We start from the raw sequence: 20,024 nt of genomic DNA on the forward strand, positions 1-20,024 counted from the left end.
TAAAATTCTAAAACAACAAATTACATTGATAAATTCATAAGGATGCACACAAATCCATAACTCCATAAGTAATCACAAATTGCAAATTGCAATGACATATTCACGAAATATGGATAAATTCGTGAATCCTCACCTTGGTTCAACTCAGTGGGCACTAGCTGGCTTCTTGCTCTGTGCGAGTGCGCGTGTGCTACGGCCCTGGCGCCCTGTGCAACAATAGCACGGCGGCAGCACCCCTGCGCGGCTGCGCCCGCGCCTGCGCGGCTGCGTGGCGTGGCAGCAGGGACGGCCGGAGCAGGGCTCCGGCTCCGCTGCGTGCCTGTGCCTACCTGTACGGGCGCACGACTGCACGGCAGCGGCCAGGCGGTAGGCGGCGCTTCTGCTCGGCTGCGCGGCAGGCGGCCGAAGCAGCCCGAGCGGCGAGGGCGCGGGGCGACGGCAGCGGGCAGCAGCCAACAGAACAGGCACCGGCGACGTCGGGCGAGATGGGGGCGGGGGGAATCGGGAGAGGAAACGGGTGGCCGACTGGCCGGGAGGGGAGGTGGGCTGCTCAAGTTTTTTGGACCGTATGTGGGCCGGCGGTGGGTGAAGCCGTGGAGGGGAGGTGGGCTGCTCAAGTTTTTAGGCCCAAAAGAGAGAGTGTGACTTTAACGACCTGTGTTGTTGTGTTATTTTTATTTTTCTGAATCATATACATAGTATAGGCTACGTATATAGATTTTTTGTCCCAAAATAATGGGTATTCAGTTGAATACCATTGAATTCAATGGAGCCCGCCCCTGGTCGGCTCTCTCACTTACAAAGGGACCCCACATGTCATCCGCATCCCTGACACTCAACTCTCTTCCTCTCTTATTGACGAGCTCGTCAGCATCTCCTTCATCCTCCCTAAGCGCGCGACGGAGCTGGCCTAGGGTGAGCTCGCGGTGGCTCGCGCACGGCGGTGCCCACCCACGGCAGAGCTCGCACCCGCGATGGCATGCACACGCGATGGAGCTAGCTTAGGGGGTACAGAGAGCGGGGAGTCCCCTTCGCAGACAGTTCATGGAGACGCTCGACCGCCATGACGCATGCGAGATGGGCTTACCTAACCCACATGTCTTGGGTGCAGCTCGGCACCCCTGGATGACCCCGGGGTGCGGCTCGGTACCTTGGGAGGTGATAGTTTCCTTTGCTCTGAAGGAAAAGATATGACAAGTGTAGGAGCAGTCATTGTTAAATAACTCAAGACTGATGCTGATGGGTGGTGCGTGGTAGCATGACAGGCTGGTGGAACCGTCCAACTCTCACAATAAATATGGAAGGACATACAAGTTTACCACCTGCTACCTTATCCTAACATGCATGGACGCATGTCCCAAGATAAAGACCACCAACTAATATTAATGGAGGAAGAATTGCGCATACACCATGCACTCCGGTGTGCGCATACACCATGCACTCGAGGTGCATGGGCTAAAATGGATGAGAAAGTCTTTCAATTCCCTAGAGATAATGGATGAGAAAGTCTTTCAATTCCCTAGAGATAAGATATGATATAAATTAGCATCACGTGCTCTCTCTTATTCCCTATATGTGCATGCATCTCTCTATCTTGATATCCACACCACTAAGGAGCAAGTGGGTGGAGAGAGATGCATGCATGCAATAAATAAAGAGGATATGAGGTGCATCCTTGCATTGAATTACACCCAACAGAAGTCAACTGTAGAAGAAACACCTTACTTGTTTTCGGTGTACATACCCTCAATGTGGGGATCCCTCTTGGATATAAAACAGGAGCCTCGAGGCAAGCAAGGGGGCGACGGCTTCTTCCCTCCTCAGATTCCAAAGCTCAAGGACGAGCTGTCTCCCCATATATTTTCAGATTCATATACACAACTGCAAATATATATATAGATAAGCAGGACATAGGGCTTTTATCCACCGGGAGGCCTAAACCTGGGTAAAGTGTACGTGTGATCACCAGTCGTGCTATACAGCGTGTTCAGCCCCTGGTCGAATCTCTAAATGAGAATTCCACGAATCACTGGTATTCACCCACCGACAATGATGCGTGTGCCCGCCAGAGCTCCGGCTCGCGTGGGGCGGAGCCTGTTAGTGGTAGAGCTCGCGCAGGTCGTGACTCATGCGCGGCCGGTGCCCGCCCGTGGCAGAGCTTGTGCCCGCAGCAGCTCGCGCGTGTGGCGGAGCTGGCTAGCCGACGGGGTCGCGGGGCGACGCCGACGGGGTCGCGGGGCAACGCCGACGAGGCAGCAACCGGTTTCGTGGTGGCGCCAATGGGAAGAGGCTGGAGGTCGCTGACGAGAAGAGATAGGAAAGAAGAAAAAAAAAACGAAGCATTATGTAACATAACTAGTGGAAAATATGAAGCGTTATGTAACATAATTAGTGGTAGATTCATAATTTTTATGAAAACATGAAATCCAAAAGCACGTGCAAGCAGGGTTGAGGGTGCTGTGAAATTTGTACTAGCTAACAACTGCTTTTGGCCGTTGTTTTGGGTGTGAAGCCGACCCCTTTGGTTGGCTTTTAGGTTTTTAAGAAGCAAAAGCAGGTTGAATTGAAAGGCCAAAAAGGACACTAGTCTACCATTCAACCGGAGTGAAATTTTGGCCCAATGATGTCTATTGTATATTTGTATGTTTTCGAATTTTTGACTGAAGGAACGTGACGCTTTCCTTTACTGACGAAGTTCAGTAGTTCACCCACACAAACGGGGACCCGAATAGATCAACTGATCAGGCACGGCACGGTAACAATGAGGAGTAAGAGTGAAGTACATCAACTGTTCCTAAATTTATTCTGGTGTGTTTTCTAGTTCCATAAACTTTTAAAATGTATATTCAGATCTCTGAACTTGTTTTAAAGTGTCACATAGGTCCCTAATATCTTAAAATACATTTTTAGGTCCGTAAACTTGCCCCGCGGTGTCATGCATATCAATAAACTCTTAAAATATTATTTTTAATTTAATATAAATGTTATTTTTCTACTTTAAGTTAACAAAAAATTATTTGCTACTTTAAATTTAATAAAATTGCTATTTTTATTTTTATTGAGAATGGGAACAAATTATTTTAACAAATTTATACATAATCATGCAAAATATAAATAGTTACTAGGAAATATTTAGGATTAGCATTATCTCCATGTTAAACGAGAAAACTATAATATCCACTGTTGATATCAAATGATCTAGATTAACCCATGATGTATGATTAATAAGCAGCTAATTCAGAATTAAAATGATCTTCGTGGTAAGATTTCTAAATGAATCAGCTGAAAAGATATAGTTTCATAAATAGTCATTTTGAATACAATTAATTAATGGTAATTTTAGGGATATGAAAATTCATCCTAAGAATTTAGGGACTGAAATGACCTATTGGGACAAGTTTGGGGACCTGAAGATGCATATCGAGAGTTTGAGGACCCAAATGACACATTCGGATAAGTTTAGAGATCTAAAAATACATTTTAAGAGTTTAGAAATCTGGATGACACTTCGAGTCTCGAGACAAGTTTGAGGATCATGCATATATTTTACTAGGTTCGTGCACGTGCGTTGCTACGGCCTACGGACAATAAAAATCATAGATAAATAGTATTATAATTTTCTTGGAAAGCAAACAATTCAGTAAATAATGTAATTACACTTAGACTATAACTGATGCATGGCATTTTGAGGAATATGTGCAACACATCTAATTTTGTTCATGAACGGTACAATGCATCTCATATTCATTCATATTGCAGGTTAAAAAAAAAGCTCTCAAGGGGAGTCATCCACTAAGTTATAAAAGGGGTTCCCCATTGCCATGGAATTTTTATGTAGAGTGTTGCGGTGCAATTCTCGACGTGCTTTGTATTGGTCCTTTTTTGCTTGCTTTTGTTTGGGCTTCATATTATTACAAGCATTTTCATGATCACATATTATATTGCTTACCTCTGCTTAGGTGTTATATTTGCATACGGTGCCCTATCTTTTGCATGTCTTGTTTCGATTTGCTCAGCTGTTAGTTTTTATCTCTGGTCTACTGGCTTGTTAGCATGAAAGCACTGCATCGGGGGCAACCATTTTCCCTAGAATGACAAATTTTCATGAAAATGTTTTAGTTGTTACTATAAGACTGATCGAATTATAAAAATATAGTAAAACAAACTATGGCAATGTAGTAATAGATATTCATAGCAGCTTGCAATTGAAAAGAAAATTTGCTTCATCAATACTCCCTCCGTTCCAAATTATAAGTCATTCCAAGAATTTTGGAGAGTCAAAGTTTTTCAAGTTTGACTAAATATATATAACAAGATAATAACATTTATGATACCAGTTAAATACCATTACACTCTTTGTTAGCTATATTTTCATAGTATATCTATTTGATTTCATAAATCTTTGTATTTCTCTCTATAATTTTGGTTAAACTTTGAAATAGTTTGACTCTCCAAGATTCTTGGATTGACTTATAATTTGAAATGGAGGGAGTACCAACAACAATGAGGCTGTCATTCTCACGCAGAATAGTCTTCTCCAGATTGTGCCTATGATGCATTTCATTCGTAGATAGCCAAATATTATTTTTATCAGAAGCAATATTTCATTCGCTTCCCATCATACTATGAGCCTACGAGGATCGAATACATAGATGATGGGAAGCGAACCTTGCCGAAGTCTGCGCACTGTGCGGCGTGGAGAGCGGCACCGTGAGTTTGGTGTCAGGGACATGCAAGTTGGCTAGCACGGGCGAAGGGCACCCTGCGTACCCGCGACGTATCCGACTTCTTGCGCAGCGCTGAGGCAGACATGCTGTTCTCAGTGACGCCGTCTGGGCACTCGCTGAGTCCCCGTGCCGTCCGCACCGTACCGCACGCAGGATGCCAGCGTCCAACGAGTGCTTCCTCACGATCCCGGCTCCATGCTGAACATCCTTGTGTCACAAGCCGATGATGAACAAGATGGCACCGGCACCGCTGCGTTGCGGCTCGCTATGCCTATTTGGGAATCGCTGGTGTGAGATGGACGAGCTATAATCTAGAAGGTGATGCACATAAGGGAGGAGCATATGTTCACTTACTGGTTAAATAGGCTGAGAAAACAACGTAAATATCAGGCTTTAGTGGGAGCATGTGCAATCTTATGCGCGATCTGGCTAACGCGAAATGACATTACTTTTAACTGTGCGCGAGTTTCTTCGTCTCTGCAGGTGCTGTTCAGAGGAACTTATTGGATCCAGTTTTGGGCGCTGCTACAAAAAGAAGAGGAAAGACCGCTGGTATTAGAGGGGTGTCGCGCACTTGAGTGTTCTGCCATGGAAATCTTCACTTCGAATGGATGGCCTTTCATTAATCGGATTGCCTATGTCTAAGCATTTTTTAGTCTCTTTTATTTCCGCTACTCTGTTTTGTCTTGCTCGGACACTTGCTGTGTGGATTGTGGTTTTGAACAGTTATATGTTTCAATCGATACACAAGCTATAATATGTTTAATATATATTCCCAATTCTAAAAAAACATAAGGGAGGAGCGCTGGATTCACGGAGAGGAAAAAGGAACGCTGGTTTCACGGAGAGAAAAACAGATTCTACGGAGAGAAGAGAAGAGATCTAAGACGGATCAGAATGCATCACGCGGCAGCAAAGCGAGACGGAATGACTATCGGACGGATGAAATGGTCGCATGGCAGAGCCACCACGGGAGAAGGGCTAGGGTCGCACCAAGGTTTTTTCTCCCAATCATTCTTTTTAGTAGTATAGATAGTAGAGAAGAGATAGAGACTAGGGGTAACTACTACTACGAGTGACTAGTTGGTACGTACTACGGAGCTGGTGAAGGAGAGTGGCAAAGCGGATCGGACGTACCCTTAGTTTTGAGGAGGTGGCTCGCTGTCGCCGTACGTCGTGGGCCTCCGTCCGTCGTCCCAGGCGTCGGCGCCAGCAAGGAGGGCCCGGCGGGGGCGACCTGAGAACACATGCATGCCCTACCCGGCGGCAGCGGGGCGGTAATCCTCGCATGTGTTCGCAGGTCGCCCCTGCAGGAACTCCCTTGCGTTCTTGCTTCTGCCCTCATCAGCTCCGATATGATCCATGGGAGATCTCAGGCTGCATCTCGATGGCTGGCGATTGTATGTACTGAGGATGAAAGAGATATCCACCACCAAGGATGGCCGCGCTCGCCAGGAAGGACTCTTGTACTTCCTCGTTCGCGCGTGGCTTCAGGCCTGAAGCTGAAGCGCAGTGCGTACTGCAGGCAGGCTTTGGGCAGTGGGGAGCGAGTACAGCTTGTACTGCAGACTTCCTCCCCTCGCGCTCCGGCAGTACAGCATGTACTAGTGTGCATGCTGTCGCTGCCGATTGCGACGATTTGAAACTTGACTAGCTAGCTACAACGAGCGAACATTTTAATTAGAATTTGTATGTTTTGTTTTGGCAAAATCTCGCTCGTGTAAATCTTCCGTCATGCTTCTTGGAATATATATGTTTAACATCTTTGAATTAAAAGTTAAATACATCAGCGGCCCTTAAACTTATCCCCAGGTGCCACTTAGGTCCACGAACTCGCAAAATCGAAATCTGGCGCCCAAGTTGTGCCGTTTAGGTCCATAACTCCTGACATGGCGCCACGTAGCATGAATATATGCAAAAAAAAGCCCTCCAAATTTAACACCAAAGAAAAAGTCATTGCTCGCTGTTTCGTCCCTCACTACTGGAAAAACGCACATTCGTTCGCGGCCGTTAGTACCGGTCACGGCTTCGGCCAGTACTAACATGCAAATTTAGTACTGGACCAAAGGAATAGTGGCCATGGGAGCTTATTAATACCGGCTGGTAGCCCCTGCTGGCACTAAAGTGTGCCACCGACAAGCCCCGACATCCGCCTGGAACGGCTAGTGACAATTTAGTACCGGCTGTAGCCACCAGCCAGTCCTAAATGGCCGCCAGGAAACTTAGGACCGGCTGGTGGCTCCAGCCGGTACTAAATGTGGCGCGTTAGTACCGGCTCGAGCCACCAGCCGGTCCTAAGTTTCCTGGCGGCCATTTAGGACCGGCTGGTGGCTTCTTCATCCCTGAGCCCGAGCCAGCGCCATTTCACTAGAGCAGCTCAAGCTCGGGTTATTCTTCCCCTTAGAGAGTTGTCGCCATTTTTTCTAGTTTTAGTGAGTGTTCTAGTCATCCAAGTGCGCCAAAGGTTTGCAACTTCATTCTCTCTTTATTAATTGTCTTCATGCTTTGTTTTATGCTCCATAGTTAGAGGAATTTGTGATTTTAGAAATAGTGAGAATGAGCATGATTTCTTTGATTTATTCTTTGATTTGAGGTATATAGAACCCATGACTTCAATTTGAGCGAAGCTTTTGTGGCTAGGTTGAATGTGGATAATTTATAGAGATATTTTTCAATCATTTTCTATATATTAGAAATGACTGTAGTATATTTTTAAATTTTTCGAATGCGATGAGTATATGTGTACAGTGGAAATTTTTAGAATGAGTTTAGAGAGTTCATGTGATTTACTTGTATATATGACAATATATGGAAAGTAAATTTTTTTATAATGAATTATTGAAAGAAATATAATAGAATTTTTTGAATTATGAATGGATTATTTTAGTGATGTATTTATGCAGGCTCACATTGAAACCATCTAGAAGCTTAAAAAATATTTATTTCGAAACAAATATACGTCGTTAATCTCCATTCGATGGTGATGGCACTACATTTCGAGGATACACGATGCGCTATAAGGACGTTGCCAATAGGTTGGTCGCAACACCAATATTTTCGGTTAATCCGAACACAGCATTTGGCGCAGTCAGCGTGGCTGTTGTTGCACTGAGAGCATATCAACAAGCATGCTGCCTGTGCCAAGTGCTGTGTTCCTATCAACCGAAAATGTTGGTGTTGCGACTGCCCTATTGTCGACGTACTTGTACCGCACCGTGTCCCCCCGAAAGACAGTGTCATCACCGCAGGGTCGAGGTTACCGATATATACATTTTTCGAAATAAAGTTTTTTTTCTTCTAGATGGTTTCTGGATATTGATCAAAAGAGTGTTCGCCTGAAACTGAAGGGTGTCAAAATAATTAGGAGATATAGAGATTTATTTCAGTTAATTAGATATTCATTTCAATTGATTTATTTAGGTTTTTCTGATTGAGAATTATTGTGATTTTGCATTGTAGTTCACAGACACTTACCAGCAAGTGTGAAATGTAAACGAATTAGTGTTGCTATTGGGGCATTAGTCAAATTGTGCCTTCTCTGTCACAGCTCTTTCTAGACCCTTCATTATGTAGATAGGGTAAGGTCAGGACCGACGAAGAATAAAGGCTTAGACAGAGCTGTGACATAGCACGGCACACAATGATGACTAATGCCTCAATAGCAACTCTAATTTGATTACATTTCAGACTTCATGGTAAGTGCTGTGAAACTCGAATATGAGGATATAATGATGTACATATTTTAATTGTAATTGTGAGAGTAATTCTTCATCTTTTTATTTTTTAGTAAAATATGGCTTCAGCAGCCGGAGGGAGTGGCGCTGGTGGGGGTGATCGTTGTCAGACCCGAGACAGCGGGATTGCTTATAGGCATAGAATGTTCTAGAGTAAGGGATAGCTTATGGATATACCTTACCTCTTTTGTAAATACCCGAATAGGCGTAGAACTAGCTGCAGTACAAAAGAAACTATCTGATTGTGTTGTAGTAGAACTCCAACTGTACTGGGCTAGGACTTTCCATGTAACCCTGTCCCCCCGGATATATAAGGGCGGGCAGGGACCCCCTCCAAACAATTATCAACACTTAAGGCAATACAAACAACCACACAGGACGTAGGGTATTACGCAACTCGCGGCCCGAACCTGTCTAAATCTTTGTGTTCCTTGCACCATCGAGTTCCAGAGCAGTCGATCCCTACCTACAAACCTCACAGCTAAGGGTATCCCTGAGCAGGCTTGGCGGTAAACACCGACAGCTAGCGCGCCAGGTAGGGGACTCGGCGAGTTCATCAGCGAATTCGATGGCCGGATCGAGCGACGCCAACAACGTGCCTATGGGCACAACTCTCTTTTTGGTTCCTGGGCATGCATGGCTGATGGATCGGGCGGTTTCTCCAGCCACCTTGTCACGCCTGACTCGTCAAAACCAGAAACCACCCCGTGACTCGCCGACATCTGCGAGTCCGCGGATCTCGACGAAAAGAGAGTTCTACCCGAACTCGACATGGACAACCCAGAAAACGTGTCAACTCCAACCCAAACTCTTCGTTTAGTCGAGTTCGACACAAACTCTAATTCTGAAAAACCCCACTTTTCCAAAACCCTTGGAAAATACTTGACTCATCTCAAGATGATCAAACGCCCCAAGATCAAAAACTCAGAACTACTCGATGGTGTAAATCGAGTTTCACGATCAATTGAGGGTTGCATCAAACTTGCAGAAACTGCTCTTGGCCCATCTAAATCACAAAACCCAGAAGTGTTGAACCCACCACAAAAAAGGTCGGGCGATATACTCTCAGGGATCGATCGAGTGGATTCCAAACTAGTCGAATGTATTAAGATAGCTGACAGCACCCTGAAGAACAAAGAGCAGGAAACGGGAGGAGGAATCTACGGGAGATCTGGTGAGACAAACCCCCGGCTTGCTCGGTTGGGACCGTCTATCTCCAAGATACCTCAGAACCCTTCACCGAAACTTGTTCATATTCGGACTCCCGCGCAAAGCGAGTCCTCGTTCGATCAGGATTCTGATCAATTCATGAATGGCCTCGACAACTTTGAGCCATTCGACGACCTCGAAGAGCGGTCTGACAACATCGACTTGTTCATGGATACTATGACCAACCCACCCGAGCGTGCCAACGCTCTCTAGGAACTGGCTAAACTCAAAAAGGGAAAAGCCAAAGCTCCAGAACAATCCAGCGACTCAATTTTTGACAAACCCTGGATTAAGGAGCCTGAAGGGCTGACCCCCACTCAATCATGGCTACACTGGATGAACGAGAACGCCCTCCGTATAAAGATGGGCATCCCGCTTCTCGCTCACCCAAAGCACACATACTCTAAAATTGGTGGACTAACCGATTCCGAATCCGAGTACTCTTCCAACTCGGAGGACGAGCTGGATAATCTAATCCATTACAGTAAGCAAGTCGAGTCCAACTCGACTAAAAACTCCAAGTCCGATCATGACTTCCTCCCTAATTTGGTCATATATGCAACGCCGCAAGGACGGACAGTGCGCCTAAGAAAGACACAAGATCCCACCACCTCCGGCTCGCATCCAGGGGATCTGCCTTACCAACAGAGCATCCCTCTAGACCCGTCCTCAAGCAAACAAGACCAGGAGATTCAAGATCTTTGCCGTGAAATCCTCATGGTTCGCATCTCCGAAGTTCCAGAACCTGAGGGTGATTCCACAGAGCGTCTCAACCTCGACGACTACAACTCTGATGATTTTGATGAGTACCTTTCTGACAACATGGAAACTACTCCTCCCACAATCACAGAAGCCCAGGCTACTACAAAGCAAGATCCGCCTGCACCTCCTCCAGCGGTGACGGTAACCGTGCAACTGGAAGAGCAGCATCCAGCAGAAGATCTCTATGAGCGTCGTCGCCTGCTTAACCAAAAACAGGCATTCAGGCACCAGCGCCTCGCTAACAGCCAGCAGGAACAGCAGGGCGACAATTATGACTACTCCAATTGCGATCTCCGCAACGTGATCAATGTTGGCCGCGACGCGCGCAACGTCATCATCTCAAGGAGAAAGGAACGCGAGGAAGTCGAGGCTTACAGCCCTTCTTCTAACTACCGCATCCCACCAAAGGCTTCTGCATCCTTCAAGAAGCATAAGCCGGTAACCATCAGTACCCGTTCCCAGGGTAAACCGCGCACCCCGCACCAAGGAAAATCATCTCAGGGTGGAAACAAGATCAATAAAATACTGCTACGCAAGTGCTTCATCCACCCAAAGAGCTCTCACACGATCTTTCAGTGTGACTCACTCCGCAAGGCCCTTGGGGAACCTCTCCTGAAGGAGACCCTACCTCAAATCTAGCCGACCATCATACCGACTAGTTTTATCTTCGAATAAAATTTTATTCAGTCTTGTAAACCATTGCTCACGTCTAACGGGCAAGGGGTAGGTCTTAAGAGTCAGAGTCTGTCACTTTACAACTATTGTAATTTCGACAAATCCAAATAAAAGTTGATTTCTTCCATAAATCGACTACTTGGCTTTCGCTCATTTAACCAAAACTCCATCTCGAAAGTCATGCTCAGCACCAGAGCAGCTTTCGAGTAGTTTTCATGGTTTACCCTCGAGTATCTTTTCAACATTTACGCCTTGGGCAACCCGACGGGGTTCGTACCTAACAGTTCTGTCTTAAGAATTACTCCAGTCCTCGGTCAAAAGGACACCTTACTCGGCTCGCTCGAGTAAGTTTTGGATATCTTTTCGTCATTTACGTCTTGGGCAACTCGACGGGGTTCGTACCTAATAGTTCTGTCTTAAGGATTACTCCAGTCCTTGGTCAAAAGGACACCTTACTCGCCTCGCTCGAGTAAGTTTTGGATATCTTTTCGATATTTACGTCTTGGGCAACCCGACGGGGTTCGTACCTAATAGTTCTGTCTTAAGGATTACTCCAGTCCTTGGTTAAAAGGATACCCTACTCGCTAGCTTGAGTAGGTTTAGGATATCTTTTCGACATTTACGTCTTGGGCAACCCAACGGGGTTCGTACCTAACAGTTCTGTCCTAAGGATTACTCCAGTCCTTGGTTAAAGGGACACCCTACTCGCTTGCTCGAGTAGGTCATAGATACACTTTCGGCATTTTCGTCTTGGGCAACTCGACGGGGTTCGTACCTAACAGACTTGCCCTAGAGTTACTCCAGTCCTCGGGTAGGACACCTTACTCACCTTGCTCGAGTAAGTTCGGGATTAAGGATTTCTAGAATATTTACGTCTTGGTTAACTCGACGGAGTTCAATCCTAACAGTCCTATTCTAGAAATCAATCCAGTCCATATATAGGACATACTACTCGATAAAGTTCGAGTAGCCCGGGATATTTTCACAAATAGTTGCATGCTATCTGGGTGACCAAGCAAGGTCTATCCTAACTGGTCAACTACGAAAATCCCTCAAGGAGCATGAATAAGTTCTTGGTACTCTAAAATAGGTTGACAAGAATCTCTTGTTCACCTATCTATCAAGGAACATCTCCCTCTCCAAATACTCAATAAGAGTTTTTTTTCCGGTGGACAACCAAATCCAAATGAGCCTTGCTCAGACAAAGTTTTTCCTTACAAAAGGAAATCTACACTAAGCTACGGCTTTTTACACTCTTTTAGTGCTTTTCCCACTTGGTTAATCCTGTGGGATTCATTCCTAATCGGTCAGCACTAGAGTTCTGATTCAGAATCATATAAACTCGACCCTATTCGAGAATACTCTGCTTTCTAAAGGCATTTACGGATACAATTCCTTGTATCTACTATTATAACTGAGTGGGCGCGATGTTGCCTACACTCAGGACCTTCGAGTACAACTACTCGACACATCAAAGGATTTCACAATCCTACCATAAAACGAGTACTCAAACATTACACAAATATTCAATATTTGTCCAAACAGTACTCCCGGCCCACGTGCCAACTCAAACTCATTCAAAGATCAAGAAGAATCAGGCTTGTTCAGGGACTCCACAATCTGGTTGGCCACATGGAAGTTTCTTCCACATACTGACGTAATTGTTCATCCGTATAGTGAGATTTGGCTCCCTTCCCAAGTGCGTCCAGATGAGTAGATGGCCAGTAAGACTTCACCAGCCCGAGTACATGACCCACGTACTGGCAGGTGATTGTGGAGACATACCTATCGAAGGCCTCGAGTACTTTACGGAGTCTCCCTGCTAACAAAAGCAGTTCATCTCCATCCCTTTCAGAGACATCCATAGCCTCGGCTATTTCCTGGGCAGTAACCCTGACTTCCCGCAGCGCGAAAAGTTCCTACTGCATCGAATTTCGGGACTCGAATAGCTCCTTCAGCTGCTTCAGGGCTCCTTTCATCTCCTGGTCTGAATCCGCCTTGATCTTCTTGAGTCTTTCAATCTCATCTGTGTTTCGGTACATAAGAATCTTTATATCCAGTACTAAGCTTTCCTGAATCTTTAAAGATTTTGCACAAGCTGTGTACTCGATTAAAAGAAAAATCTTATAAACACCAAATAGATCAACTAGTCGACTGCATCATGTATGCTAAAGACTAACCTTTCTTGGACCGGGAGAGCTTTTTAAGCTTCCCCTCGAGAGCAGACTTCTCGGATGAGAGCGTCTTAACCCTCTCCTTCAGAGCATTCAGCTCTATTTCATCCTGGGACTGGTCATCCTCCCATCCCAATGCCTCCTGCAAATAAAAGAGATCAGTGTACTACTCGATCTAAGATAAAGTACTCGAAGTATTCGACTACTTACTTCCAGCAGCTTGAAAGCAAGCTCCACCTTCTCACGCGACAAGCCACTTCCTGATGTGACCTGGGAAGTACTCGCCAGCACCTCAGAAATAGCCCTTTTGGGCATCTTCAATCCTTCCCACAGTATTCCCTATATCTTGGGAATCTACAGGAACAACATGCTACTTAATCAAATTAAGAGCAGAGAAAAGATACCTTTCCTACAAGGAGACACAAGCTTACCTACAGGTGTCTCCTCGGGCTGATCCTTGCCGCCTCCCTCAAGAAGCTTCACGCCTTCTCCCTCCTCCGAAAGCTTGTCACTTCCACCATCCTCTAGGACCTCCTCATTGCCTCTTTCGGAATTTGGCAAAGGAGAATCCAGAAGCATGGCATTGGCCATGGCCTCCGCATCTTGAGCACTCACATCAGGAGTGTTCGGGGGCTTCTCCTCCACCGATTTGGAGACCGAGGATTCAGTCTGCACGTTCCCCACCAGGACTGCATCGCTGAAAAGACAAAGTAGTTAAAAACTACTAGACACAAAAGCAGATCCTATAACCACAAGTTCTGAGGAACTTACGAAGGAGCTCTTCTCAGAGCAAGACCCTTGACGCCAAACTTACGAGCAGGTTTCACAACTATGGCCTGTTTCCCCGCATCAATGACTTTATTTACATCGGAACTACTCGCCGAAGGAGTAGCCCCGGTCCCACTTGACGGGTCCACTGTGGTGGAAGGGACAGTCTGCTCCACCATAGTATCATCCCCAGATGATGATATCTGTGGCATTTTAGCCGCCAGACTTAAAAAATCAAAACACAAATCAGCAAATCGAAAACAAAAAGTACTCGATTCCAAAATAACTAGCTACTTACTTGTCGCTAGCAGTTTGGGAGGAGCTGTGACGCTTCCTCGCCACGGATCGAGTACTCCTGGGATGCCCAGTTTGGGTATCGGTGCTCGGAGTAGGGCTGAGATCCCTATCACTCCTTTCCCCAGCTTCCTCCTCATCTGCACAACCAAGACTATATATAAGTACTGTTTGTATGAGACTTCATATGAACATATTTGGACTTGGTTAACAGATCGAAAAGTTTGGAAGAACAAAAGGGTGAATAAATGCCTGGCAGTGAACGACTACTTTTAAAGTGCTCCACGTCCTCCGACAGAAATCAAAATCCTATCAGATTTGTACTATGGTATAGTACTCGACTTCTACGCATCGACTACTCTTATCAAGTACCTACTTCGGTGGATTCGCAGCAGAAAAAAGTATCAGGAACAACTGGAAATTTCTTTACGTTCCTCAGCAGTCGTTGTACTCGACTAAATGCTACATCATCCGAGATCTCTTCCTTCGAGTATCTTGACGAATCAGCTGTTCCCTAATACTGGAATCCAAGCATTTCCCGAGCCTGTAATGGCTGGATCCTTCTCTTCATCCAGTCGAATACGACTGCTTCCCTAGTCAACATATTTTGCCTCAGAACGGCAATTCGCTTGAGAAGTCCGGGGATCTGACTCTTGTCGACTGGTTTTTTATTCCACTCAGGCCATTGGATTGGAGGGCCTGGAGTAATTGGTGGAAAGCGTCCTAACTGGTTCTCGACATAAAACCATTTGGGCTTCCACTCGATTACTTTATTGCTAAGACTATAAGAAATGTACTCTCTATCCTTTCTTTGCCTAAGCTGGAGACCCGCACCTCCTACTACATCTAAAACGAAGGAGTCGGGCTGCGGTTTCAAATGGAAAAGAAATCGGAAGAGTTCGAAATGGGGCTCGATGCCCAGAAACACTTCGCACAAATACACGAAGATAGAAATATGAACGAAGGAATTGGGGGTCAAATGATGAAACTGGATCCTGTAGTAGCACAGGAGTCCAGAAAAGAAAGACGAGCATGGAAACCCCAATCATCGTTCCAAGAAGGAGGTGAAAGCAACAATTTCACCCACATTTTCATACGGATGATCTTTACCCAAGGCTCGACGCCATTGGATAATAGATCTGGGAACCAAAAGACCATGCGAAACTAAAGTTTCAAGGTCAGATTGGGAACACTTACTCGTGTTCCAGCCTTTCTCACGAGTTGGCTCTATAGCCACACCCTTCCCCTTGGTCGCCTTCTTGGGAGCCATCCGGAAATCAACGGATCGTTTCACACGCATACAATGACGGAAACCCTAGGTTGAGAATGGGGAGCGAAAGGGAAGCAAGAACTCTAGATCTGGGGGCTTGAATGCAAAGACAGATCTAACGCAGTAAAAGCAAGTGGCGGCCGGTGGAAAAAAAAACCTAGTTACCGTTTCATTTTATAATGGCGGTGGCAGCATGGTAAAAACACCCGACAGGCCAACAGTCCGTTGCAAATTGCGGAAAAAATGGGATTTTCCTAGACATTCCTTTTTCTAAGAGATTACATTTTGGAAAAACAAAACACTCACACCCCTAGTCAACTACTTGACTCTTCTTTCATCAACTAGGATTACATTCCAGAAGAAGAAAAAGTACTCGACGCAGTACAACTACTTGATATTATAGCTCGAGTACTTTTTCCTATCTAACTTTTCAGCGACTCGGGTCTGCTCGCACACTTCTTAGCTTTCTGGGAAGCCTGCTACAGCTAGATCGGTCCGAGGCCATGACAAAGTACAAACTTGTTATTCCCTAATGATACTCATACTCCGGGAGAAAAGTTTCAAGGGTATGGAGGCAGATTACAGTAATCGCCTCGCAAGTCCTCTTGTAGCATCTTCTGGAGAAACTTCTCCTTCTCCCAGAATACGTTGTGACAAGATCAAGTCTCCATACCAGAGATGTCAGTTCTTGGGCACCCAGAAACAGGCAACTCCAAGGATGTGACACAGCAAGACCCAACCAGTCCACAGGAAACCCGCCTCATTGAAAGATGCAAGGACATGATGTCCAGAATGGACCCAATGAGAGCATGGGAGTGGCAGGATGAGGTAGCAGAGACTTCTCTTGTCACTCGCAAGTTCTCTTCTAGTATCTTTTGCTGGAAAGGACTACACAAACTTTAGGAGGGCAAGAGCAAGAACACCAAGGATAAGCCATGACCACTACACTTTGGTGCTTCTGGCAAAGGCCTCTCCCCCACCTTTTATAGGCACAAAGGGGCTTACTGAAGGAGAACCCATGACTCTACATTGCACGCATTCACGAATGCATTCATGGCAGTATTCATGGAGCGATTCACGTGTGCAGTCAAGGACGCAATAATTCTCCAAACAGTAACGTCCCATGTGAGTACTGAATAAAAGCCGTACATCTCGGGTTTTATTCCTGAAGTTATTTCGGGTGCAATTAGTGTGGCATATCCAATTGTATCATTTTTCTGGGATTCTACCCGAAAAAGAGGTCTTTCGGGTACCGAATCTGATGAATCCTGCAAATAATCTAAAGGATAAAATCTGATGCCACGTCTTAAATCCTTAATTCCAAATCTATACTCGGGGGCTACTCGTGGTAGAAGAGATTTTGATTTAAGGCTCGGGGGCTGCGGGATATGTGCATCAGAGATTTATTTTTCAAATTTTTTCAAAAATAAAGAAGGAAAAAGACTGAAGTGACCCTCAGCCTGATTCTGCGATTCAACCTAAGGCTCAGGGGCTACTCCATATGTAGTGCGAGTACTTTGCACACCATATATGATTAGGATTTCGGGGCTTGAGCACCTCACAGCCTCAGAGCAACCAGAAGTACTTGAAGGACTACTCGACGTATCTGAAGGAAGGCCCAGGAACAACCAGGAAGGATGTTCTGGCTACTTGAAGTACTCGAAGACGCCCAGCCAAGTACTCAACGACTGCAGGACTCGGCTACGAAGAGCTCGGGGACTTGTTAGACCCGGGGCAGCGGTACTATTTATAGGGATAGCTTATGGATGTACCTTACCTCTTTTGTAAATACCCAAATGGGCATAGAACTAGCTGCAGTACAAAGGAAACTACACGATTGTGTTGTAGTAGGACTCCAACTGTACTGGGCTAGGACTTTCCATGTAACCCTGTCCCCCCGGATATATAAGGGTGGGCAGGGACCCCCTCCAGACAATCATCAACACCTAAGGCAATACAAACAACCATACAGGACGTAGGGTATTACGCAACTCGCGGCCCGAACCTGTCTAAATCTTTGTGTTCTTTGCACCATCGAGTTTCAGAGCAGTCGATCCCTACCTACAAACCTCACTGCTAAGGGTATCCCTGAGTAGGTGTAAGGATCACCGGGGTGTCCGACCCTAGAGGGGGAGGGGGTGAATAGGGTCGCTAATCGCTTTTCTATCCTAGGGCTCAATCTAATTGCATAAGATAAACCTAACACGTTCTACACATGCTAGTTATGACTAAAGTTTATCTATGCTACCCTCTACTTACCCCAAAAGACTTGCCACCTATAGCCAATCCTAATCAAACTAACTAGGAAAGTAAAGGTAAGCAAGAAAGAGTAAATGCGGAAACGTAATGCGGTAAGTAAAGCGGTAAGGGAGAGGATATGCAAACTCCCGTGAAGACACCAAGACACACGATTTAACGTGGTTCGGTTAGGACACCAAAGTCCCTCCCTACGTCCACGGCCACTTGCTCACAAAGACCAAGTGTGATGCCAAGTCTCTTCGCTTGATCACCGTCTTGCCACGCCTCCAAGGCTCCCGACAAGCAAAGGCTAAGTGACGCCAAGTCACAAAGACGAGGTCACCGCCACCGTCTATCTCAAAGCGTCACCACGGCACCGTCTTCACTATCTTGGAGCTTTAACACCAAGTAGGGGCCTCCTTCCCCGCACAAAGTGTCGTTGCCACTCCACACCAAGTCGGAGGGTCACACGACGAGTACACAAGGTGCTTGCTGCAGCAAGGCTTTCTCTCAAGCTAGTTCTCTCAAGAACTAAGCCTAAACAAGCTCTAAGCACTCTCACAAGTGTGCTTAAGCCTATATGATGTACAATGAAGCTCTATGGTGGTTGGAGATGATCTTTAGCTCTTGTAAACTTCCTTGAACTCCAGCACTCTCAAATGACCCGGCCTTGGGGGTATATATAGGCAGCCCAAGCAAATGTAGCCGTTGGAGAAAAGCTGCCAGAAAAACGCTTAACGCCGGTTAATCCGACGTACCTCCAAAGCCATCGTCGGTTTAACCGGTGTATGTAAACTGCTACTTGAAAAACTAGCCGTTAGCAATTAACCGGTGTATCGCCGGTTTAACCGATGCAATCAACCGGTGTATGTAAAATTAGCATCGGTTTAACCGGTGATTGTAACTTCTTCACGTTCCTCCAAAAACCACCTCTCTGGACAACTGAACCGATGCAATTGACCGATGCATTGTCGGTTCAACCGGTGTATGTATTTTCATCGGTCTTCGTTTGGCAATGCACCGACGTATGCATTTTCTTCAACGTCGGTTAATCCGGTGAGTGTACCTTCAGTTTCCAGCTTCTGGACAATTACACCGGCGTGTGTATTTTCCTTAACGTCGGTTCAACCGGTGTATTGAATTTCTTCACAGTCTCTTCGATTCTTGTCCTTTGGACCGAAGAGGTTTCAGGGCGCTGCCCTGAGACCCGCGAGGGGTGGCCCTTCGGGCCTTGCTACGCCTCTCTTCTCTTTGTCATCACTTGAACCTAAAAGCCTGAGAATAGTCATCTTAACAATCACATTAGTCCAAGTGTTGTGTGTGTCATCAATCGCCAAAACATTATATTGAAATATGGCATGAGAGGCCATTTTCGCTACAGTAGGCTTGGCGGTAAACACCGACAATCGTTGTCCTTCTGGAGAGAAGGGCACAACTCCAGTAGGTCGTCGGTGCAAGAAACCTAGTGTGTTTCATAGGGCAGCGCTCTATTATTTGGAAAAAGAATATAGAGAATGTGTGGCAAGGGGCGAGGAACCTCCATTTGATCTTGAGGATTTATTGCGGCGTTACGGTCGTCACCACCAAACCCGGAGGTTCCATCTCCGCCATCTTCTACTGTGCCAGCTAGAAATCCGTCATAGCATTCTGTGTTCCCACGCAAGGACGGTTGAAAACCTATGTGTTGTTGTGCGAATTTTTAAGTGGCATGTTTGTTTTTGGGATGTTTGTTTTAGTTTTCGAATGCAATCTATGTATGTGTTGTTGACTAAATCATGCTAGATGGTAGATGGTTGAAGACTTATTTGTTGTTGAATAAATTGTGTTGGATATAATAAAAATGTTTGTTATTACAAAATTGTCAAGTTCTTTTCCACTGAATGAAATTGCTTATCCAACGAGAATATATTATTTGCAGATGGATCGACAATGGATGTACGGCCAGCGGTGCACAATGGCATGGATTAACGGTCTTAAAACTTTCCTCGATGCTGCTGAGACTCACAAGTCGTCGAAAGGTTTCATGTTCTGTCCATACCGCATTTGCAGAAATCAAAAGGAGTTCTCAAAAAGACATACTCTACATGTCCACCTTTTTTAGAAGGGTTTCATGGATAACTATACTCTTTGGACCAAGCACGGTGAACCTGGAGTTCCGATGGAAGACAATGAA

At 45.6% G+C, this 20,024-nt stretch overlaps 1 protein-coding gene and 1 long non-coding RNA gene across 2 annotated transcripts; both read right to left on the minus strand.

Annotated features, from left to right (window-relative positions):
• Nucleotides 1-725: 725 nt before the first annotated feature.
• Nucleotides 726-6,248, minus strand: LOC120659893. The gene is made up of 2 exons (XR_005669255.1): nt 5,865-6,248; nt 726-2,300 (listed from the first exon to the last, which is right to left on the minus strand). It is a non-coding gene; the product is annotated as an uncharacterized LOC120659893 (long non-coding RNA).
• A 6,778-nt stretch (nt 6,249-13,026) lies between these two features.
• Nucleotides 13,027-15,613, minus strand: LOC120662456. The gene is made up of 6 exons (XM_039941599.1): nt 15,541-15,613; nt 14,348-14,483; nt 14,053-14,274; nt 13,717-13,978; nt 13,288-13,423; nt 13,027-13,133 (listed from the first exon to the last, which is right to left on the minus strand). The coding sequence occupies exons 1-6, from the start codon at nt 15,611-15,613 to the stop codon at nt 13,027-13,029; spliced, it is 936 nt and encodes a 311-aa protein (XP_039797533.1).
• Between the last annotated feature and the right edge of the window lie 4,411 nt (nt 15,614-20,024).

Source organism: Panicum virgatum, chromosome 2N (assembly GCF_016808335.1).
Source record: "Panicum virgatum strain AP13 chromosome 2N, P.virgatum_v5, whole genome shotgun sequence".
NCBI classification, from domain to species: Eukaryota; Viridiplantae; Streptophyta; class Magnoliopsida; order Poales; family Poaceae; genus Panicum; species Panicum virgatum.